General features: G+C 37.5%; 1 protein-coding gene across 1 annotated transcript in view; it reads right to left on the bottom strand.

The window, feature by feature from the left end:
* Positions 1-23,903, bottom strand: part of DNER (delta/notch like EGF repeat containing) — a 121,398-nt gene extending 97,495 nt beyond the window's left edge. The window contains exon 1 of the mRNA XM_082767545.1: positions 23,566-23,903. Within this exon, the coding sequence (XP_082623671.1) occupies positions 23,566-23,808 (243 nt within the window). The 5' untranslated portion in view covers positions 23,809-23,903. The remainder of the gene's footprint in view (positions 1-23,565) is intronic.
* Between the last annotated feature and the right edge of the window lie 2,091 nt (positions 23,904-25,994).

Raw genomic sequence — 25,994 nt, 5'->3', positions numbered from 1 at the left:
ATCATAAGAAATGAACACTCCTAAAATTTAGTGAACAATACTGCAGTTTGCATGCAGTTCATTAGGTTCCCATGCAGAAACCTGAAGATGCAACAGCTCAAGGTTAACAATAGTGACTGCAAGTGATTCTTTTGGGGTTCCTCATCTTTTAACTGAAAGTGGGAAGTGAATATAAGACAACAGAAGGGGCAGATGCTGTAAGTTCAGACCACTGCTCCTAACTATGCATTGTTTTCCAGAAGAGCTCCCTTACTGACAGCATGTAGATTGATTCCTACTGTACAAGTCATATTCCTGTAGTTGTATTTGTATTTGAAAAATAATTTTTTCTACCATATTTCAGTAATTTTAATAATTTTCTCTCCCATTTTCTTGTGTTAATAGCACATTTTTGAAGATCTCATCTCAACTCTTTTTCAGTAATGGAACAAAAATCATAAGTAATTTTTATTGAAGTATTTCTTTCTTCCAAAGCAGAAAAACTATGTTTCACATTACAGTAGTGTGCTAGGAGTGTTGTACTTTCCAGAAAGGACATACATTTGCTCAAGAGCAGTGGCTAAAACAAAGATGATGTCATGATCCAAAACCATGAAATATTTTCACCAAAGGTTTATGAGAGTAAAAAACATGAGATAAAAGCAATAAGAAAAGAATCTCACAAGCCACAGCTGTAGCCATTAAAAACAGATTATTTTCTGTAATTTATAAAAGCTTAAGGTGTTTAAAGAATTTCCCTAAAATAGTTGAAAAGTTTAAGCATTTACCAAACTAATAGTATTTTTATTTTATTTTTTTTTTTACCTCTGAAACAATTAAAGGGGTCCTGATTATTTTGCTGTTTTTTGTTTGTTTGTTTTTAAAAGCTTACCTTGCTACAATAGAAATGTCTGTCTTGTCATATTCCAAGGCTGTGTAATTTGTTTTTGTACTTTTGTGTCCCCATAGACTTTACATAGCTATGAATTGCCATAACTAACCAAAGCAGTCATGTACCTACACTTTGTAAATGTAGGGAAGAAAAAGACTGTTGATGTTTTTAAATATGTTAGATATTTTAACTGAAGCAAGATTTTAAGATGCTTCCAAAAAGAGTCTTTTGAGGATAAGTACTGAAAGAAGCAATGAGGTGAATAATGAAATGAGAGAGGTTATCCATTCACAGTGGGACAGGTACTTGGAAGGAAAAACATGGACAGCAACAATAAAAATCTTTAAATAAAAATAAAAAGTCTACAGTAAAGACTTATAAAGGTCATATTTTGGCAACCAGTTCAGGGCTCTGTCACTATAATGTCAGTTCACATGTTACAAGCTGAGTTGGTTAAGTATTCTGAATAAGAAACTGGACTCTAACTGAAGCCCAGGATGCTCTGGGGACACACAGTAACCTACAAAATGCTTTCTTCACTGGGTATCAACAGTCTTTTCCCTTCCCAATCTGAAATAGATCTTCACAACATAAACTCAAAGTACAAAGTGAGATGCTAAGGTAGTATTCCATGTAATTAAACAAATATACTGTAGATAAACATGCAGAACATCTGGGAAGAAATTGAATTTTTTAATAACTAACCCTAACCCTACAGTTTTAATAACTAACTCATTAATGCAACTAATCTAACATACTGCTCTGTGTGTGTAAGCATGGACCTGAAACCTCACCAACACAGAAAACAAGTAGAAAATAGTGCTGACTGACAGTGGAAAGCCTCCTTCACCCAATGTTTTCTTAACACACACTCCCACGTTTAGCCCTGCATTTTAGTGATAAACTGCAAGTCAGACTGTTAGCCTTTGGAAGAGTGCAAAGCAAGCAAGTAGTTTGGGACCCTGTAACCTTTGGTACTTTTCTTAGGAAAAATTCTAGAGTCTGTAAAAATTTATTGTCTGAATTAAGATGTGTGATAAATCTGGCAACCAGGTCTTGTTTTACTTCGGTAAAGTGGTAAAAATGCAGATAAAGCACATGCAAAGTGCTACTGCATCCGGCTGGGTTAGCACATGTCAGACAGAAAGGAATAAAGGTAAGCTTCTATTAGTATTTTAGCAACACCAGAAATAGCAACTTCAACTCTGAGAACTCAAGAAGAATACATGAACCAGAAAACAGCATTTAAACAGAAAACATGAGTCACTGGCAGGCACAGCCTTGCAGAATGCATGCACTCACCACAGAATCTGGTTGATGGCCACACACAGAAATCACACCATGTTAACTGAAATTGGTTTGGTTGGACTGATACTCTTTGTGTAAGGACATAGAAGTATGATAGGACACAACGTAAACTGCGTCTGTAAGGCTGTGCTATTGTCATCACATGAGAATTGTACATAATCCTAGTAAAGAAAACTTTCACCTTCAAAGTCCTCTGCTTTTATTATTGGGCAGATTCAAGGCAGTAGGCACACAGATCAAGGAGGTTATTAGACTGGAGTCAGGCAGCTTTCCTAGTACCTTCAGTAGATAGTAGAAAGCAAAATATTTTGGTTTTGTGTCCTATTAACCAAGCTTTCAAGTGTATGTTGAAAGCTGTATGCTTCAACTCTATGTTGTATGTTTTTCAACACTGTGATGATAAACCAGTCATGGAGCAAACACTAATCCGTCTCCATGTCAAGCCATCCATTTTCATTTGTGACAAACTGGAATATTTCTCACACAGGAGTCATTCATTCCATCTTTGTTTGTAGAAGTACTGCAGGTTCCTCATTCATGGCTTATTTTCTAGATGCTATAATGACACACACAAATTACTACAGCAGGAGAGTACCAGGTGGTGGTCTTGGTTGATATCAGTGCTGCAAATTCATGTTCTTATTTTGGGAGGTTTTTGCAGCAGGCTTAAAGTGACCCAAATTTGACGGCTCTGCAAACTCCGTCTCTCCAGAAGATAATCAGCTTGAACACCTCTCAACATAAGCATAAGCATTTTAGAGAATATTTTATACACTCTGCTTGAAATTATGTGCCCAAGAAGGATATACTTTCCTTTGCTGATTGCTGTTATCTAGCAAGGAGTCTACATCCAGGAGAAGCAGTTAAATAACTCAAAAGTTTTATCTGAGGTGGCTTCAGAAAAGTTACACTTCACTTTTCAGCTACTGCACATGAGACTATCTACGTAGAGCCTAGATGCAAGAGCGTAGTAACTCATGTTGTCCTTAAAGTCTGCTAAAAATTTAACTAGCTGGAATCCAAAACATGTGACCCTAAATTGAAAAGCTGTTAAATAAAACATGCAGGAACAGACTTGAAGCTTTCATTTGGAATTCTATTGTGGCCATGCTATATTTGGAGCTCAAATGCCTCAAGAATTACCTCAGATAGCCTATGAAAAACCTGCAGAGGAAAACATCATATTTTGAAACCAGAATCACACAGCCTACATGAAGTGGAAAAGTAACAAAGCAGTTAAAGCATACTTTTTACAGCTAATAGTTTACCTGACTAAAATTATTTCTCTGTTTATATTAAATAGTGTTCAACCCTTAAATTGTTGTCCAGAATGAACAGCCAGCTGATGGAAAGTGAAAGAGATAGAGATGAATACTAATGCATGCTGTGGAGGGGGGGGGGGGGAAAGAAAAAAAGTCCAGAAGTTTTGCTGTCACATTTAGTTGTTTCTATAGAGAGACCTATATTTCAGTGTTTGCTGCTCTCCAACTATACATGATAACAACCACAGCTCCAGCCAACATTACCCAAGGTTGATTAATATTACTCTGAGAGTTTGCTTTTCCAGTTTTAGACCATTCTGTTAATTAGTTAGATCCTGATATATGAACCAATACATCTGGGAGAAATCAAATCCTGATAGTCTGATAGAAGAGGTAACTGAAGACACACTTTTCCTAATAGACTCTGCATGCTCTGTGAGCATGAGCAAGACTACATTATATTTAACAGCCTTTGGTTATGCACTTACCAGCTTCAGAAATTTCTCTTTAACTTTTCCCCCACGGGAGGAACTTGGTTTTTCAGAAAACACGCTATGTTACAAGACACTACTACATTATTTTTAAAATATATTAAAATACGCATACACTTTCTGAAACAAAAATGAAAATAGATTTATTATGATAACATAAAACAAGATTATGTACTCTTATCCAAACATTTAATATTATTAGTCTTCACAGTGTTTATTAGATTAATATTCTAAATTAAGTTTTCACCAACCCAATAATAGTACATTATTTGGAGGCTTGTTGTACAAGGTTTACCCATTAAACATGAGATGTCTTTTCAGCATCATGTGTCTGAGTTGAAATCAGGATACTACTTCATGTTCCTGGTCCCTTCCACAATATCAATTCACTGGCTGAAAGTGTTTTTAGTTTCTTATTGGAATAGTATGACTTACAGAAGAAAAACGTGTGAGAAATATCTTCATACACTCGCTTTTACCCCTTCTAGCACACAAAGCAACATAGAAGGCTGTCTTTTTAAATCCTTTATTTAAATTAGCATCCCATCAGTTTCTCCTATAAAAAGACCCAAAAAAGACTGAAAAAAAATGATTCAAATGTTTTATGTAATTTATTATGAATTCTCCCAAAATATAAACCTATATGATGGTCAAATAAAGGAATAAAAGGAATAAGAAGTGAGTATGAATTTTCCCATTTGCATTATGTCAATAAAATTATTTCTGTTTTCACTACAGCACAACTTTTTTCTGTTCAACAGCTCTTAAAACAAGAAAAATACACGTACATTCTTTTTCACAAGTATGAAAAAAATGCATGCCATCGAAATTATCCAGATTTCAATGTGAAACAATACTCCCTGGTACTAAAGTATTATGTAAGAAGAAAAAAAAAATCATCTAACAGGCAGTATTTTAGTCAGACAAAGTTTCTTTTCAATAATGAGCTCTCAAGCACATTGATAAAAACTAGACAAATTCTTTTTCGTTTCTTTAGCTACAAATAATTAAGGGTAACTATTTACATTTTACTAAACAGAGTATGTGCTAGTGGTCACTGATACATTTGGATTCAATTTCTGCATAATGCCAGACCTCTCCATGTCCATTCATGTTACTGTGTATACTTGTGAATTCATTATCTATTGAATGTTCTGTGTAGGGCGATTTACTTTTTTAGTTAAACCAAAAAGCGTTGAAATTGTTCCAGAAATTGTTATATAGTTTATACAGGCACCTTCATAAACTTTCAATTTTTCCATTTTTATTTAGAAATATGATGCCAAAATCAGACCTAATGTGAACTAGCAAGATCTCAAATCATATGTAAATAAATACCTTCTTGAAAAGTTATTGAAAATATTTGTTGTGATTTCATTAACCACTGTGCTTGTCAAACTTGTCATGCTATTACGGAACATTAAAATTTAATGCTGTGCCTAACTATTCAAAAGCAGAAAGCAAAGAGATAAATGGAAAAATAGCACATTGTTACTAGAAGCCTGAAGCAATCGATAACAGCGATAGTCAGCCAGAACTGCAATAAAACTGGGAGGCTTACTACCTCAAATACTGAGGAAGTATGCAGTTAAAAATCAAACAAACATAAAAAACCACAGAGTTAAATAATTCTGGGACAGGAAGAGCACTAACATTTATTTTTACAATCAACAGAAATTCCGTCATTAATACTAACCAAGGAATGTTTCTTAGCATTTTTTTCTACTTATCATGGAGTGAGTTTAAGTATTATTAATGACAATAAGCAAATCCAGAAATAAATTGAGACTTATTAGGAGATACCACCAAATGCCACCACTGTTATGGAACAAGTGGAATCTTAAAAACCATGTAATGTAGAAGATGCTAAAAGTGACATTATTCCATGACACCACACTGGCTCAAAAGAGTAGACAGCTATAATTCACGTTATTTATAATATCTGGAAACTATAAGCAGAAGTAACAGTTTCTTCCCACCCTCACCCTTCATTTCTCATTTTGTACATTACTTATTAGTTGTTAATATTACTTATCATTAAGACTAACTTCTTTGCTCAAACTGTCTATCCTATCCCTTCAGCATGCCTTATACGTAATCAAGGAGTAGAGTTCAAAAAAGTAACAGCCCAGCACTCCAGACAAAAGACTAAGAAGTACGTATCTGTCAGATGAACAAAAAACAATGGGCCACAGAATAAGTGTCAGAAGATAGGCAAGATACAAATGATTTTTTTTTTTATTTTTTTTTTTAAGATAGTGTAGAGCACAGTTACATATATGCTCTTAGTGGAGGCAAAAAGTAAATAATAATTTGCCAATGAGGCAAATGTTGAAATCCTTATTAGACATCAAGATAGAAAAGCACATTTTAGAACTCAAAAAATATTAACAGTATGTTTTGAATCAAAAAGACCGGGTTTTCTGCAGTTCCAAAAAGAAAATTAAAAAAAAAAAAAAAAAAAAAAAAAAGGAAAAAAAATCACACAATTTCAAGAACTGCATGTTTCATGACAAAAGCAATCCTAAATTTGTACTTTTGGCTAGGACAGAACTCCAAAGATTTCATATTTTTAAAAGCGTCTAAGAAATAAGCTGTTTTTTTTTTTTTTTACAACATTAATGAACCAATTCACTGACACAGCTGCATCTGGACAATCCTAGGCACACACAAGGAATGTGCAAGCTTGGAAAGTCATTTTATTGGTAAAGAACACTATAGTCTGGCATGGTTGATGGTATTCTCAGACTAATACTATTATCTGAAATTGTGCAACCCAGTAAAATATCTCGTACTCTTAGTGGGACCACAGAAGTCAGACAATATAACAATGAAGCTGGACAGCTGAAGTAGCATTCTAGCCCAAAGCAGACTCTAGTGTCCATTTGCCAGAACTATTTGTTTCATTTCATAAAAGTAAGCTGAATAAAAATCATTTCTCCCCTTGCACGCAGCAATAACAGAATGCCCTATTGTTACTGTTTTTACAATCCCAGATTAAAGAAATTTGGCAAAAAAAAATAATAATAAAAATGTTTCCTCTTACTTATAGACAAGTTAGAAAACTTCTGGCTCCAAATTTCTTTGTTTCACAGACCTTTTCCATTTTATTTTAACATAAAAGGTCACATGATATTTCCTTTACTAATTGAGCCCATCCCCACAATAAGTGCAAATAATGTGGTAAGGATATTTCAGGAGACTGGAAAAACAGGGTGCAGACAGCATTGCAATATGACAAGAAAGCATCTAGTGATGACGGAGCGCCCTGGGCTGAAATGTTTTGATGCTCGCTGCTTTGTCATGACCAACAAGGTACCCTCACCCCTGCTGACCTCCTGTCCCCTGGAGAGGATGGAGAACTTCATCCCGTGGCAATAAGCAGCCTTGGCCAGGCTGAAGGACAAGGAGAGCAGGATGGGGCAGCCTGACAGACACCAGCACGCTCAAAGCTGCGGTATCATGAGCACTTCCCCTGCCAGAAATCTCTCATGGGAAGCATTCATTTTCCAACCATTATCAGTGGCATTTTTGTCACGGATCATCTTTGCTGATAGGTGACAGATTCAAGCATGGATATTAATGTGCTGTTGAATCAATGAAGGGTCTGCTGCTAAGCAAGCTGCTAACAGCTTTATTTCAGAGAGCTCAGGTAGGATTGGTCCTCCTGCCATATCCTCCTCATCAAGGACCACAGCCTAAGTAAATTTTGTAATAAAGGGGAGTCTACAAAAAGACTCACAGTACATAATTAGTTTTTAGCAGCCATCTTATGCAACATCCAAAAATCCTTGCACGGTGTGGAAATCCCTCCTTGTAAAGAATTGTTCCACATTATTAGGTCTTTCTATTACAGGTTCCCTATTATTCGATTTTACAATTTTAGTTTCTCCCCAGGAACTTGCAACGCAGCTGTACCAACTTTACACTATCGTTTAAATGCTTTGCATGTGCTTTGGGTAATACTCGGACAATTTCAACAATTAAGACCCAGAGATGCTGATTACTTTCCATTCATTAAGAAGCCAAGGAAATCTAGTGATATAAAACAATGATTCTCAACTAAGCTCATGCAATATAAAATCATGCAGTCTGTCTTCTGAAATAAAGAAGGCACGTAAAACTTAGTTTTCAACATTCATTTGCTCAAAGGGTTTAACATTCACCTATTGAAAGGCAACACATTTATACTTGAGGACTACCAAAATGAAATTAATATTTTCAATTATATTTTAAGACTACAAGGACAGTTAGCATACAGATGGCAATATAATCAGAACTTTTAAAATAACTTTCTCAGATGTAATTTATTCTGTGGGAGAAGTTTATTTCATTCCTAAAAATAAAAATAATAATAATGGCTGAATTCTTAACTGACTTTTTTATTCAGTTAAGCCAGTACCAACAATTTGTCCAAAGACCATTGGTGTATAACAAGAATACACAATGTCCATTTTTTTAATGTTTTAATCTTTCTTTAGAGGAATCCAATTGTTTTTGACACTTTCTATTACCATGTGCATCTATTCCTAACAGCAAAAGAAAAAATTGTTTTTCAGAATTACATATACAGACAAAAGGAAAAGTTGATGAACAAAATAGGACGTTTATATATATCTTATATTCCTATAAGGTATATAAGATCTTATATATAGGAATATATATCTTATAGGAATAAGATTTTGAATTCCTAAGAAACAGAGTTTAATTATGGGTCAAGATAAACTGAACAATGAATTGAGCAAAATCTACCTTTTCCATGAACACTCTGCCTCTAATCTACAAACAGAAAACCTGTTCAAGCAGTTGCACTCCAAGACTGGCTTCTTTCCAGGTGATAAGCACGTGAACTGTAAGGTGGTTCTCCCAGAGAAGGCTCGTTCTGTGCGGCACTTACAGAAGTCATTGGTGGTATAATCCAGGGAGGGGAGAAGAAACAGACAAATATGGATTCCTCAGAAACGATGAGTTTACTTCCAAAACTTATTTGCAAAAGCCAACTCACAAGGAAGACTTCTTGACTTTAACCAAGTCCAAAAAAAAAAAAAAAAAAAAAAAAAGTGATTTGCTGACATTAAAATATTGACTTTTGCAATTAGTAGGCAATCAGCTGGGAGAAAGCTGGAGGTGAATCAAACTCTATCATGAGTCGACCTGGCAGCCAAGGAGCAATGAACAGAAAAATATTTCTGCATCTGTAGGTTACCGTAATTAGTAAGGAGCACACTATGAAATCTCCTAGGACATAGCATTAGAACTAGACCATATTCGTACATTACAGGAGGAATTTCGTGTGGACAATTTTATGGCTCCATTCAATTTTTGCTTGCTAGCAGATTTTTCAGTGTGGAAATGAACCAGACCATGGAAGGGGAAAACACTGGAGCTGGCTCAGCAGGGTTAATTCTGGCAGGATGCTGCATTACCAGTCAGCTGCAGTGCTTCAGCACCACACTCCAGGGACCAGAGTAATTGTGCATAGAGTTGGCAGGGAGTCAGGAGCTTTGTTAGCTCCTGATCAGCATTAGCCCTTCTAAATAAAGCTCAGCTCTACATAGACAAATGTAGGTGACTCCACATGACCCTCATCAGTACCGTGGGACTTTCTTCCATGTGGAGTATTCTATTTCCCCAATAACAAAGGCAATGGAAAGTAGTCTATGAGCAGAAGAAAGATTTTTGCTGTAGCTGTTCCACTTGTTTCAGCCGTGCACTTATATACACTTCCTTTCCCCAAAAACACATACAAGTGAGAAGGTCAACCAAATTAACCTGTAGAAGAAGGCAGGCCCTTAGCATTGTTACAGGTGCACAAATAAAACCTGCAATATCATTAAAAATTAAACGTGCATTTAGTGCACTTGCTACTTACTATAGAGGGGAAATGTTTCATTATAATGGGAAGAGTTTACTGAGCATTTCAGAAGTTTAGTCTACACGGGGGAACACTTCCAGTGACACAGAACAAATCCCCAGAAATTAAAATAAATTAGATGAACAATTTACTAGAATAGCATCCTGTGACAAGGCAAAGTAGGAAAAGTAAAAATAAAAGAAGGATCAAATTAAGACCTTGCCATAACTAAATACAGGACCAAAATCCAGTAGGTTGTTTGATCACATACTAAAAAACTTATAGGAAAATGTGAAATGGGCTATAATGAAAGTAAATTAGTGTCAGACTGAAGAAAGAAGCCACAGTAATTACCAGATCTGCAGTGCACCTCCTTTACCTGTGAAGGGTCACCAGATTTTGAGACTGTACCAGAAAGTTTGTACTCTTTGAAATTAAAATTACATAGACCACTTTGTGGTCTGAAGATCTCCTTTTCTTCATAATATTTGGAAGTGTGCAGAATGAAGCATGAATACATTTTTTCTCAACACTATAGATATAAAAAAAAAAAAAAAAAAAAAAAAAAAAAAAAAAAAACTTCTGGTGGTGAAGAATCTTTTGAGAAACTTCCTAAGACCAGACTAAAAGTCAAGCTTTACAAAATGAAGTTTCCAAACCTTTGGATTAAAAAGCAAACGTTAACAGATCAGGAAGGAGTCCAGGAAGTACGTAATATGATGGGCAAACAACTGGCTGAAAAACTGTACTCAAAGGGTGATAGTAAGTGGGGTTACATCAAGCTGGCAGCCAGCTACTAGTGAAGTTCACCAGGGCTCCACTTTAGAGCCAGTTCTCTTCAGTGTTTTTCTAAAAATACTGGACACAGGAGTTGAATGCATACTAAGTAAATACGTAGATGAAAATAAATTAGGAAGAGCTGTTGAACCCCTCAAGAGATTTGCAGAGAAGAATAGTACAGAATGTACCCTGGAATAAAAATACAAAACTGTATTTCAGAGAAACTTTTCCTGAAGAATCATCTCATTACATCTGGAATAAGAGCAGAAGCAATGCACTCCCACTTCCAGATTGATGTAGATGACTGTGCACTGTGCCCTTAGTATGCAACTTCTGCATGGTTATTGGCCAAAGTGGAAATAAGATCTTGATGCTGTCTGTTGAAGTGAAAATAAATAACTGCATTGCTTAAAATTGAGCATGGTTAAGTTATGCAAACTTATGGAAATTCTATAAATTTGTCAAGTGTGTAGCAAATTTTACTTAATTCTTCAGATCTGCAATGCAGTAAAATACTTCTAACTGTTTTAAGCCATTGTTGTAATTACTATTGCTGAACAATATCATTTTACCTATGAAACGTACATGATGCATATAATAAGAGTTAATGAAAACTAACTGGATCATTCTAGTTAGTTCTCTGGCATTCCCTATAAAAATGGAAATCATATTTGCTGGGGGGAGAGGGGGGAGAAAGAGAGCAAGAATTAACTATTATTACTGTTGAAGAATCATCAGCAATGAAAAATGACTTTTTTCCCCTCTCTTAACTAAAAGCTAAGAGTAACTATTTAAATGATTATATGTTTTGCATTTAACTTTGTCTTGAAAAACATTTCTTTACGCTTACACTGACAATCTGTAGACTCAACTAATTCTACCTGTACCTAATCCTAAAGGGAAGTAATACGAGAATATCCAAATGGCCTACTGAATGAATAAACACTTACCTCATACCTTATGCTGTATGTTAATAAATGGCATCATCTTAGTCACAAATCTACTCCTTGTATATTCAGACTCATACACTAATGACAAAATTAATTCTTATACTTATTATTACCTTATTCCTCTTATTTCTATTCTTGTCCATGTATCCTATGACAGATGTCTAAATACCTGTCTGACCCTATATTATAAACCCAGGCTGTTTTAAGAGACAGTAAAATTTAGAAAGCCATACAGACAACTATTAAAAATAATTTGGATTGCTGAATCCACTTGAACAATGGTACATAACATATAATAGGAATACAGAAATTTGGTCTTTTTATATCCATGAGTGTGAGTAAGATAAAGGAACCTGGAACACTATACAGTATTATTAGTACTTTTTTTTTTTTTTTTTTTCCAGACCTGGAATACAGGCAGGTGCTGAAGAAAAGGCCAACAGTCAAATTCTCTGAAATAAGATATATGAATATACATCTTATACATACACAGAAGATTCAAACCAACAATCCTTTCTACTTATACCTAAAGAATTGTTGGTACTGAAATGAAAATCCCACAATGCCACTGCAATGCATTCAAGCAAGAAAAGAAGCCATCAGGCTTTTTCAGCCCTAGGGGCCTTGTAAGAACCAGGCATTGAAGTGAAGTCATTCTTAACAAGGTAGAATGAAACTAGGAAAATGTATATAGAAATTATTTAAAGTAAAATTGCCTTTTATAAAACTGCCTTCTAATAGCCACTTCTATCTGTTTACTCATCTAACTAGTATTGAAAACACTTTTTATTTTATTTTTATATTGTTGCAAACACTGCGAAGGTCAAAGACAAGGGCAGCTTGGTGGTTCAGGAGCACTGCTGCACATGTGGATGTAATTCCCTTGAAAAACACAGAGAACATCAACTACTTCAAAATATTAGAGAAAAATACTATGTGAAGATCTGCAAGTGATGCTCTAATCATCTCCAAAATTAGATTAGATAATGGCAGCATCAACTTCTAAATGCACACAAGGAAATATTAGAGAATTTTTCCCACTAGACACCACCGCACCATGCTTCTTAAATTCAGTAGAAAGTTCTGACTGAACACTGTGCTCAGCAGAAAACACCATTTCATTGAATAGTGTTCTGTGCCAACGCATCTCATTTCAGGAAGCCAAACCACAGACCTGAACCTGATGGAAGCTTTCTGGTGACACCTTGCCTGTGCTCTCCTCAAAGACCTGGAAACAACACCCTGAAGCTCTGCTCTCCAAGTCCCAGAAAGAGTTTAAAAGCCAAAAGACTCCCAGGATAACTTGAAGCTTTCAAGACTTCCCAGCATCACAGAAGAGCCCTAAGCCTCCTGACACTGGGCAGAAGAACTTCTATCAGCCAGCAGGTGCTTGCAGTAAAGGCCCCACCTTCAAGCAGGGTTTACTTTCGTGTCCTAGGCAAGGAGCCTAGAACACCTGAAAATACAAAATAGAACTGGAAACTCAATTTGAAAAAGAAAACTAACCTCAGAACTAGAAACCTCAAGTTGGAAGCTGCTGCAGTAGTTTTCACAAAGTGAAAAGCATTTATATCATGCAGAAGGCAACTGAGATACTGTTCTTAAGTTTCCTGTATGTCATTTGCACAATAAGATTTACTAGCACAGGTGTCATTTCAGAGTGTCCTTCAGTGGACTATCGCATATAAATGTACAACGGTGCAACATATTAATGAGTAATTTAACCATAACAGAAAACCCTCTATATTCCTAAATTAAATATAGTGAGCTTTGGTCCATACATGGGTTTGCTCCTTGCTGCCAATAGCAGGACTTAATAATCACAGGCTTTACCCTCAAGTGATAAATTACCCAGTTTTTGATCAGGGGATCATGAAAAGGCAGACCCACTATAATTATTAATCTATCACATTTGTCTACAAAAAGAGTGAAAATTTGGTGTTGCAAGGGGTGATGTTTAACTGGGGAGGAAAGCACCTTGTAAGCAAGTGGCAGAGCTGACCTTGCTCCAGCTTTCATTCACCTTGGAGAATTTCTTTGGTACACTTTGCACAGAGAAAACAAAGCTCCAATGGTTACTGAAATAATTAGTTCTAAATTTTCTTGGTCTTTAGAAGGAATAAATGTAATGACTGTGAGTTTACTTCACCTTTTAGAGATGTCAAAATGAATCCTCAAGCAGCCCTTTAAAGAAAATGCTCCACATTCTTATATTCTCTACCAGCCTGCACCCTCAGACATTTCTACAACTTTAACCCAGTACCTTTCTACTCCTTTTAAGAGGTAATAACTGGCCAAACTTTAACATTAGAGTCCTATTACAGTTACGTAAATTAAGTTTTAATTTGTCCCTCCCTCAATTAAGCATGTTAATTTCCCCGAGGACTCAACACCATTTCCTTTCATTGTCACATACGGCATCATCATGCAGTATGCTGTAGCCTTGAAAATGACCATCGAGTATTTGGTCTTACAGATCCTACCTGTATCAACAATCTTCTTGTAACTCAACTTACTGAAATTCAAAGGTATATTCAAATGAGAAAGTTTCTCAGACCCAGATACATGAAAGGTATTTTGATGCTCCATAATAACAGAACTATGGAATTAAGTCTCTCAACGCAGGAGGTACTTATTTCACAAATTTTGAGATATCTACAAGGCCAGCTTTACCCCCTTTAATTTATTAATGTTCATTTAAGCCTGCCCGAAAAATAGGTTACAAAAGAAGTACATGTATAAGTAAGACTCTCACGAGTTGTTAACAGACTGCTAAGTCTATATGAAACCTAAGCCATATATTTTGGTTTGGCATTACTGAGATTCATTTATAAAGTTATTTTTGATTAATAGTATTTAATAATTTACCTTATTTCTTCGGCAGATGAAACCATACATTATAACCATTACAAAAACTAAAATCTTTGTAACAAAAATAAAAATCAAATTGGCATGAAGTTTTACACATTCGATAAATTTTAAGCACAAATCATCAGGGCTGAACAAGAAATACAGGAATTGCTATAGTTATTCAAGGTCACAGCTACTGCCCTTAATGATAAAAGCCACTAGCAAACACTTGAAAGGGAGATCAGAGTAACATACCAGGTGTGGAAATCACCAAAAATTGTCCATATTCTTCCTTTAGCCATGTTAGTCAGTGACTAGCTGATGCCCTGAAGAATTTCCAATTCCCATAGTTTGTTTTTTAAAGCATTGGCCAAAAATACCTTTTATTCATATCTTCTTGATTTTCTCAACATGAAAGTGAATGAGTTGTTTCTCCCAGATTATTCAACTCCTTCCACATCTACTAATCACTTTTGCTGCCCTTCTGGCTGGGTCCTATCTATTTCTGCCCTCTTTATCTTGTAAGTGAAGTCACCTGGAGTTGATTTCAAGGGATTAAGTACTACTCAGCTTAGAAGAGAACAGCATTCTTAAACTGCTTCTCTTCTCTTGGCATTATCTGCACGTCTTTAAATTATTTGCATTTTGAGCACTAATGCTCACTAAGGATTATTATTAACATACAACCAAGAACATATAGGTCTTCCTCCCAGATAATCATTGTTTAGAATATGTGTGGTTAGCTGAAATGATTCCTTGTCTTGTGCATTTCTTGACAAGTTTCAACTTTATTACATACAGTACAAAGGATCACGTAAAGGCAACCTGGACTGAAAAATGAAGTTTGTTGTAAATAAAAGGAATTGTATCTGGTTACCCTTTTTACAGCTCCTATTCATTGACATGCTCAAAAAAACGTCTTCTCAAATTGATAACATGGTTGCTGCTGTAACTAATACATCAAGTACAACGAAGTTCCCAAAATCATTAAAATTCAGTGTCCTGAACTCAGTATAACAATCCTACTTTCACAGTCAAATTGAATCCTATTCTTACCTTATTCAAGAACACCTTGTTCATAGACACCTTTGCTACAAAAGTCTTTGAAATACTGATCACTGATCTATTGCCCCTGATAGAGGGAAAGAAAATTACAGAACTGAATTAATCAGTAGACTGCTAGCCTGAATACTTTGCCAGACAAAGTAATATAAATGGTTGATTTTTTTTTTAAAATAAGGCTTTTTTTTCCCCTTACAACTTGAATATAGTCTGATAGGCCCCGACATGTAATTCAGAATAAGTGTATTAAAACACTAAATTAAGTGTTTTTCACTGTACTTTCTTAAAGCTTTTGAACACATTCACAAATGAACCATTTGAACATCCAAAATTATCTTAATTTATAGAGGAGAAATTTAAGTAAAAAAGTAAGAGTTTTGCCCAGTATGGCCTAGACAGGCAGTGAGAAGTCCAAACACTAAGCCCTGATACTCCAATTCCTACCCATGATATTTCACTTCAAACCTTTCCCTAGGAGGTTTAGAGATGTTTGTGTTTTGTGTTTTGTTGTTTTTTGGTTTTTTTTTTTTCAGGTTTACAGCAGAATGTAATGCAAAAATAATACAGTATAATTGTAACACTTAATACAACCTGTGTAACTGTAAACCAAGCCAAGGCAAAGCTGAAGAACAACACAGGGCAGTAATATGTATTGCTGAACTCTAACAGCTTATCTGCAGCCTACAAATCAGCTTTTGAGTGCAAGAGTGCTTCTGCAAGAGAGATTATACCTTGCCAATAGAAAAAAAATCATTAATTTTCCTATCAAGCAAACATTTCTTTTCTTAATTTTTATCTTTATGTACATTTCCGCTGTTCAAAACTCTTGGAAAACTGCAACAATTGTATTGTTCTTTAAGATTTGTTTTCCTAATGATCCAATTCAAAATTATGTTTTATACAGCTCATATTGATGAGTTACAAGTTTCTGACCAGACAGTATATATTTCAGCATTCACACTACTTGTGTATAAATTTACAAAAACATATTGAAACGAGAAGTTGAACAAAATTATTTTTTTTTGCTTAAAAAGTAGAGAGCTAATTTAAGACTTAATAAACGCTGCTCTACAATGTCAAATGCACATACTGGACTGCTTTTCCCTTCAGATTTTGACCTACATGCCAATAAGTTATTTTTGATGAAGTTAACTCTACCCTCACCAAACGCAGTGCTTTCAGTCGACATGGATGTTCTTTAAATATAGATACTTTTGTTTTGGGATCTTTGCTCCACAATCAGACACTTCTAGGTTATTGAGTTCTATTCACCAATATCAATGAAAAATAATAACACAAGAAAAAAAGCAGGGAGGTGAAGGGTGTGGTTATTGAAGACTACTCTCAAATGCAGTAGTCAAAAGAACAGGTTATCTTTCAGCATAAATAAAGAATGAGATTCAGCATTATACAAAGCAGATCACATTAAGATCGAGCAGTAACCAACAGGAGTATTGTTATTAACTCAATTCACTCAGCTCAGAAAGGAAACTGCAGTATCCAATATTCATTATTGGGACAGGGAGAGAAGAATGGAATAAATCACTTTTAACAGGGGAAAAAGAAAAAAAAAAAAAAAAAAAAAAAAGGAAAAAAAAAACAATAACATTCAATTAAATAGAAAGACAGAAAATAAAACCTAATAAAATAATTTTTCCATGCAGTTAATGTGTGGGATTCATAGGAACACAAAAGTACCACAGCCATAAAAGTTACTAGGAATAAATGAGGGCCTTGATATTTAATAAGAACAGAGTGAGCTATGAGAGAAAGTGCCATGCCAATTAAGACTTTAATTTAACTCTTATTAGGGTTAAGCGGGCACTGTTTTCCTCAGACTCATGCCTGCCTATTAAAATGGAATTTCTTGCATCATCTTCTAAGTTTTCTGGTCTCCCAATGACATGATGAAGCTGAAATTCTGCTAAATGTCACCTCTGAAATTAATAACCTCAAACTCATACTTCTTCTCAGGAAGGCAATATGCAGATGATTCTACAAGAGCCCTTCAGGAGAGGCTAACTGCCTCCTGCAATAGTGAATCATCAGACAGGTCCACTATTTTGAACAATATTCTTGTTTACGTGTTTCACCGTCCATATCCAATTTCTTCTCTTGCATTCTTATCTTGTATTCAAGATAAGGCATTCTCCTGTTATTCTCCTAATACATTGTGAGTCTACTCCATTAAAGAGCATTTCCAGAGCTACACATATACAAACAGTAACATCGATTTTAGTATTTCAAAAGAAGGTAAAGCAATTGTAGTTTTTAACCAGATAGCATTGCAAAGCAGTTCTCTCAGGAAAATAAATAAATAAATAAATAAATAAGAAATGCAATGAAATGAAACTGAAATACAATGAAATATGATCTATGAAAAAGCTGAAGCATCCTAGTATGGCATATCTTCTACTATTATTCAATTACTCTATATCTGATCTGTTTCTTTGCAACCTTTACTTACAAAAACATAAGTAAAACCAGCACTTAAAACCTTTACTTATATGATGGAATTTTACAAAGCACATATTACTTGGTTCTTAAATGACCTTACTAGCATTTATAAGGAACTATTTTGAACCAATTTAAAGTGACTGTTTCAACAGATTGAAATCGACATATAATTGAGAAAATTTGGATTATTAAATCACTTCAGTTCTATTCTACAGAAATTTAGAATAATTTGTTTAGATCCCATGGCAAAATATCACAGCACAATTCTTTATCAACTGATTCAGGAACTGTTGAATTACAGTTCTCTTACAAATTTTCACATGATATGCTTCAAGGCAAAATGCTAATTTGAAAAGCTTAAGGTTCTGAATGGAAATATATTTTTACTACAGTTACAGAAAACACTTTAAAATAGCTAAAATGAAGTGGGTAGAAACATGAGTATACTAATTTGTGACTAAAGTGGCTGTAGACACAGTGATTTGAAATTAATATTAAAGATTTTTCAGATGTCTTATCTAATATTAATATTGCAGTGTTAAAACTCCTGTCTGCACTGCACACAAGTCCATCAAGGTATAGTCTAGACTTGATGTAAGTAATACGCATTCGTATAATAATATAGAAATCATTTAGTAGAATATCCAGGAAAGGGGGAGACAGGAACAGGACAAGAGTAACAAAAAAACATACACACATGTTTATATGGGATCACAGAACAGAATGACGGAAGGATTTAGGTCGGTAGGGTCCAACCCCTGCTTAGGCCAAGTCTGACACTAGGCCATGGTACTCAGGGCCTTCACATCTCCAAGGATGAAGATCCCACAACCATTCTGAGTACCTGTTCCAGTGTTTGATCACCATCATTGCGACGTTTTTCTTAAATTTCACGGAAACTTCCCCTACTGTAACGTGTGTCTGCCACCTCTCATCCTTTCACTGGCTGCATGTCAGAGAAGTTTTGTTCCATCTTCTCTATGACCATCCATTAGGTAGCCAGAGATGTCACTTAGTTTCCTCTTCAAGGAGAGCAAACTGAGCTCTCAGAGCCTCTTCTCATGCATCAATGCAAATATTTAAAGTTGGTAACTTTAAAGCATTGCAAGCATTAGCACAGTTAGTCAGCAGGACATGACATGGTGCCTCAGAACTCAGCTAAACTACATTCAAAAAAAAAACAACAAAACACCAGGGCACTTGCTAACTATACAATTTCCTCTTAATAGCTACGCAATTTCATAAAAGAGAGAACAGAGTGGTCACATAGCAAAATACTTGCATCACAGTAGCCATATAATCTAAGAATATGTCCTTGAATAATGAGTAGAGAACAAAGAAGTAATAGCATTTTAATATGCTAGAGAACTCATTGTGAAGGATTACTTAGAGACCTTTCAGTACAGATGTCAGCACTTAATAGAAAACAGGAACTTGTGAAGAATTAATCAGGATAGTGACATGAAGGTGAATTAGCAGTTAGATTAAAGGATGTCCCTTTACTACTGCAACCCGAAATAACCTGGCCAATGAAAGTCCTACTGCTTGCTCAGAAGTAGACCACTGAGTCAAGAAATGATAATCCTTCTCAGTTTGCTAGCCTTGGATTTCTACATTCAGCATTAAAGAGCACATTATCAGAAGTATACTGAGAACAGGAACGAATTCAAAGAAAAAGTAACAAAAACCCAACAGGAGATTTAAAAAATAGAAGTAGGGGGCACAGAGTAAAAATCTGAAGTTATTGTATTATAGTCTACAAGTATTCAAATACTATGATCAAAAGACAAGAATAAATTCACCTTGTATTCAAAAGCACAAAAAAAAAAAAAAAAAGGGGGGGGGGGGGAGAGAACGAAGGCAAACATAATCAGGCTGAAATTCAAGGAAAAAGAAAAATAGCACACAACAGAACTTCCCCAAGGAAATAATGGAAATGCACAGTACCTGGAATCCAAATAAAACAGCAAGAAGTTTATTTCTAGTAAAATTTAGGGAAAAGAGCACAACCTGCCATTATTGCTAACTTAGAAGATGACTAAAATATGAAAAGAAACATTTTTCCCAGGGTGCTTTGAAAAAAAAAATCTATATTTAAATGAAGGCACTTCACTTTAATGTAGCTGAATGACCAACAACAAGTCACTCTGGGAAGAAAATTTAAAAATAACCTGCAGTCCATCTGCATTAGTTTTTATGAGTTCCTTCCCTGACAGTTTTAAACTCAGCTTTCACCTTTCTAAAATTCCATTTGAATTAAACTGTCCACAATTACATTTAAAAATATTATATATAATATTTTCCACTGTAGTCGCAGGAAGATAACCATAAGAATGAACACAACAAATTCTCCTCAAGACTAATGAGATTTTTTGGCTACTAAAATACTACTTTCAATACTAACTCAAAAACCAGCTACATCAGGGGCCACCACATCACCCTGAGAAGTACACGGAGGTCGTGCCACCACTGCAGACCATACAGCAGGGAGCTGGAGATGGCAGCCAAGCGAGAAGGCTGGTTCCAAGCTGTGCGTGCCAGCTCAGAGACACTATCTGATTCCTAGCTTTAATTGCTGACAGAAACTATAAAGTAACTAAAAGTACATTAAAATTACTGAAGAAATAAACAGTGGGGAAAACTGTCAACAAAAGGAGAAAAAGGGGGGGAAAAAAAAAAAAGGAAAAATGAAAAAAAGAAAAGGAAGAAACAAAAATCAAAACCAAACCAAGCATGTATGATAGTAGGTAAAAATCATTAATAAATCAATGTTTCTTCACACAATAGTCTTTTAATGAAATTAGCACTAGTGTTGAAGCAAATAAACATAATACGATTGAATGAAATTAACTGTGTTCAGATTTGGTATTTTTTAAGCAAACAATCAAGTCTGTCACGATTTTTTTTCATTTTTATTTAGTTATTCTGTACCTTAGGTCTCTAAAATTATTTCAAAAGGCACAGATAATACAATTTTTACATAAAACCTTCCTGAACAAGAAAATAATTTTATTAGGTTATACCATGTCATTGGAAATAACAGAGTAGTCATTAGACTAGTGGTTAGAAATAAAGGTTAAAGATTGCTTTTCAAAGTAAAACATAGGTTAAAAAAAAATAGGTGTGTGTCAGCATAACTTTAACATCTGTCACTCAGTTTATTTCAATTTATTTCATCAAATTTTCTCAGAATAAAGCTGAGAATAGGACAACTTAAAATTCCTGCAGAAAGGCACCCAAATTCACTATGATTTTTCTACAATTTCACAAAGAATGTGTGTGATTTCTCTGCTCAGACTAAAGTTTAAGATACAGTGATTCTATTTATTCCCTATACAAGCTAGAAACATGGCACAGAGAAGTGGGAAAAACTCATATCCATGAAAAGAAGTGGAGTTAAAGTACAGCAACGTCCCACAGTGTGAAGCCAAACAATCCATAACAACACAATCTTGAAGTCTGCAGAGCAAAGTACACTCAAACCCTAAGTAACGTGATACATATAGACATGCATAATGCATGGAATGGATATACTGAGATAGCTTTTGTTGAATAAATAATGAGTTCCTGAAACAACTATAACATAAGATCATAGAACTGGATTAAGTCCAAGTTAAATACTTCACTTGGTGATAGGAAAGCTCTAGACCTCTAAAAGCATCTCATGCATGTGATGACAGTTTTATTCTTTGCCACTTTGCCTGTGCCAGCACCAGCTCCACCAAGTGCATCAAAGCCAGGTACAGTAAAAACTTCAGCAACACAATCTGTGGCAATCTCCAACTTTGTTATCAGTCCCTCTACATTATCAACTTCACTGCACCCAGTTGATTTGCAGGTATATTTGGAACATTTTTCCCTCATTCCATGCCTTAACGCATCTGAGCAGAAGGAGAGAAATATTGCCTTTGCTACAAAAAGTACCACAAAAGTGATTCTGTACCTTTAGGCAAGTGTAGTTCCAGAGAACTCCAGTTTCATCACAACCTGTATAACCTCAAACTTACCTTCTACATGTATGATCTGGGTGTTTAAGCGAAACAATTACTGCTCTTATTTCCCTGTTGGTAGTCACTTCTCCAAGCCCAACCTCCATAACAACCTCAGCAGTAAGTTGGAAACCACCTGGCTAAATATATCCCCATGGTCCCCCTGATTTAGCCTATAGTTTTCCTCCTATCCTCTAAGGGTTACAATCCTTTTACTTATTTATTTTCACTGAATAATACAATAGCAAAACACAAGAATTAACGCATTTGTACAATGTTTATTTAATTCCTATTTTGATAGAAAGAGCAAAACCTCAGCTGTGGATAAAAGCAATGTCTTTATCCCTTTAAATTCTAAACCACCCACCTGCTCTACAGTTAAAGTTGCATTTCAAAACCATATTAACTTTCCACAGCTAACTAATATCCATACTTCAGCTGCTGACATAACAGCCAGAAGCGGCATTCACTTGTTTATCAGATTCTGTTTCAAGGGTCATTACTCGGTATTTCATAAAAAGAAACAAAATGCATGACACTCAAAGCCTCCTCTTATTACTTAATAAAAAGCGTAACTGCTGTGAGAATATTGCCTCTCTTGTATTAGAGAAACAATTAAACCCCATTCCCCAGACACAACACTTCACAGGAGGTACGATGCCAGCAAGCGTTACATTTTACTAAGTCTTTAGAAGGGTCATTAATCCTTCAGTCCTGGCTCGCAGACACCAAGTCTAACAGCAGCAAGCAGAGGCAAACATTCAGCGCTCTCTCCCTCTCTTTGTAGCAATAGAAATGTAGTAAACTCTTGAGAGACCAACAGCTAAAATTAGCCAGAGAGAATTCTATTTAATCCTCTTTAATCTCTCTGATTTTGCAGAATCTCATTAGCGTTAATATTTTCACTTTCCCTGTTACACTGACTCATCCGAGATGCTTCAAGGCCGGCACAGAGCTCGGAGCAAAGCACTCCTACCTCACAATGACTTCCAAATTCACCTACACCTTAAGTCTTCAGTAAAGGTATTATCCCTTTCATCTGTTCAGCAGCACAGTTTGGGTACTATCCAACCAAGGAGCAGTGAATAAATAAATGAATAGTGAAACTGACTGCTTTTACTTGAATTCATCTGCTTTTACATCAAATCCATGTAAAACAGAAGGCATTGTCCGTGGAAATGGAAGGCAGCCCGTACCGCCTCTCTTACGCTGCTGCCACAAGGTAACCCGAGGCACCATGCATGCATGCGGGAACCAAACCTCTTTGTCCCTGCACCTGCTTTTCCTCATCTGAGGATACAGAAGATGAACTTGGGCATTTCCGAGCAAGATAACGGGGATTTTTCATCCTCACTGACAGGCAAAGAAGAAGACGTCTCCGCACGACGGTGAGAATTAATTTCGATGACACGAAGCCCTGATATGACCAAGCAAGTCAGAAGGACGTCGGTGGCGGTGTCTCGGGTCTCAGCTCCCGGGCGCTTTGCCCTCCGGCAATCCGGAGCGGGCCGTGCCGGGACCCCCCCACGGCCGGGTCCGGGCCCCCCTTGGCGGGGCGATGCCCGGGGGGGCCGCGATTTGCCGCCCGGCGCTCCGGGGCCGCTTCTCCCCCCGGGAAGGGCGGCGGCCGGCTCGGTGGGCTCGGTGGGCTCCCCGCGACCCCCGGGGGAGCTCGGGGGGACAGCCCTTACCTGGCAGGAGGCGCCGGTGACCCCCGGGGGGCAGGAGCAGCGGTAGGCGGCCGGGGGCTGTGGGCGGCGGGGCGCGGCGGGGCCGCGGGCCGGCCCCGGGGAGCAGGTGCCGTTGTTTCGGCAGGGCTGGCTGAGGCAGGGGTCCGCGCCGGGGGGCGCGGCGGTGGCCGGCCCCGGGAGGCAGGCGCGGCGCTGCGCCAGGGCCAGCAGGAGGAGCAGGAGCAGCGGGGCGGCTCGGGGCATGGCGGCGGGGTCGGGGCGCCGCTCCGCCTGGGAGAGAGAGAAGGAGGGGATGGAGGGATGGAGGGATGGATGGAGGGAAGGGTGGAAGCAGGGAGGGAGGAGGCAGCGGCCGCCCGGCAGCTCCCTGCCCTCGTTCCCCGGGCAACCCGCGGGCGGGGACTGGGCGGGGAGGAGCCCGCCGCGCTCCGCCGGCCCGGCAGGGGGCAGCCGCCGGCCCCCCGCGCCAGGCGGCCTGAGGGGCTGAGGGGCTGAGGGACGGGGACGGGGGGACGGGGGGCGGGGGGCGCCGTCCAGTTCCCCCCCCCGGCCACTGGCTTCGGCTGAGGCCGTGGACAGCAGCCCCTGAGCCTGGGAGTGCCGCTCAGTGAGCAGCTGGGGCTGAAAGCGTATCAAGAACAAAGGAGGCAAAGGGCATTAAAACGATCCCTGCGCCTGCTCGCAGTGGGGGGAAAAAACTTGAGAAATTGCACGTTTGCGTTTAGCTAGGTCCGTTTTTTTAAACCCGTCTCTGTCTCTCTGCCCCTGCCTCTGAGCCGAGTGATGTACGAACCAGTGAGCGGCCCCGGGCCTTCCGTGCTGCCACTCCCACAGAAGAGGAGCATTTAAGCCTCTAGTAACTAATCGGCTTTCATATCTCTGCCAGCGGGTTGCAGGAGAAGGGGCAGCAGCAGCAGCTCTCAATTTTTAGAAACCCTTCAGCTTCTCGTGCAATAAAGGCTGAAACCTGTGTCCTGGCCAGAAGCAACTGGCAACGCTGACTGAGCCGCGTCCCCCGGGCTGTGCAGCCTGGAGGCACTGCTGCAGCCCCGCTTCCAGGCTGAGGCGTCCCCGCTTTCTGTTCCCTGACCTGCCTTGCTCTGGTTCACTTCCCCTGCCCTTCAGTCCCATTTCTGTGCCACACTGGCTCCCTCTGCTGGCCCTGTTCCCACTGCGTCCCTAACTCCTTGGACCAGCTCGTTCAAGCGGCTCTGATTCGGCTCCTCTCAACCCCAGGTAGCGGTGGGTCCTGATGGTACCATGGTAATGTAAATTTTAAATATATATGCACATAACTCAAATTAAGTTGCTTCTTTTTATTACAACTATCTTCTCCTTCGGGTTACTTTTTCTCTCAATATCAGAGCTCTTCACACAAAAACTGCTGTACTTTTATCAGATGAGTTCATCATCCTTTCTTTACTGATCATTGTCAAATGTCATATCTCTGCAAAAAAACAGGAACTTGGAAGCAATTCTTCTACTTTGAAACTGAACTATGACTTACTGTTCTTTAAGTATGGTGGGTTTGTTTTTTTTTGTTGTTGTTGTTGTTTGGTTTTTGGGTGCTTGTTTTTTTTCCAAGCATTTTTTACAACCATTGTGCACCATGAGAAAACAAAAAGTTCTTAATTTGCTAAGTTTGTTCTTAATAATGTCATAGAAAACAATCCCAAAGGCCATGCCCATATTAAGTTGTAACCACTTTTTTCTATTCCATTCATGAGATCTGTTGCCTTGTTCTACAAGAAAATTATTTGGCTTGACATGATTTATTCCCGATAAGTCCACAGAGGTTTCTACTTGTCTCCTTGTTATCTTCTAAATGCTCTGCAATAATATACGTATAGCCCGGAATTCTAGGGCATTTGATGTTAAAGCAGCTAGGCTGTAATTCTTCATTTCCACCTTTTCAGTAAAAAAGTTTGCTCTGTTCTAGTCTCCTAGGACTTCACCCTTCCACAGTGGTTTTCAAAGATAGTTGTTTATAGAGTTTCATGCTGTTCTCTAAACATCTTCTAGAGCAAATCATCAGGACAAGTTGAGATGTTCTGCTCTCTAACCTGATCTTTCTTTTTGCTTGAGCTCCTGATGGATCTTTGTAATGAACAGGATGCCTGAATAGGCTAGGTAGGGAGTACCCCTATTTTTTTAGTTGGTCTTTGTACCCCCAAAGGTTTTACTAATTCTGATGGAATTCTGACCTATGTCTAAGGCTTTTCAGTGGCCTTATACTTAATATAATTAAATAAGTGTTGGGAAGTGAGGTTTCAAGACTGACAGCTAGATAAGATATTGAATTCTGTTCACATAGGAATGTGGTATTTGCAAAAAAGAGAACAACTTGAAAATTAAGCTAGTCAACACATCCACCTGAGCAGGACATAACTATATCACATGTTCCTTTTGTGTTTTACAGATTATATAAG

The sequence above is a fragment of the Aythya marila genome (assembly GCF_965140915.1).
Source record: "Aythya marila genome assembly, chromosome: 9".
Taxonomy (NCBI): Eukaryota; Metazoa; Chordata; class Aves; order Anseriformes; family Anatidae; genus Aythya; species Aythya marila.
The sequence above is the reverse complement of the archived record's forward strand: the minus strand, read 5'-3'. Positions and strand labels throughout refer to the sequence as shown.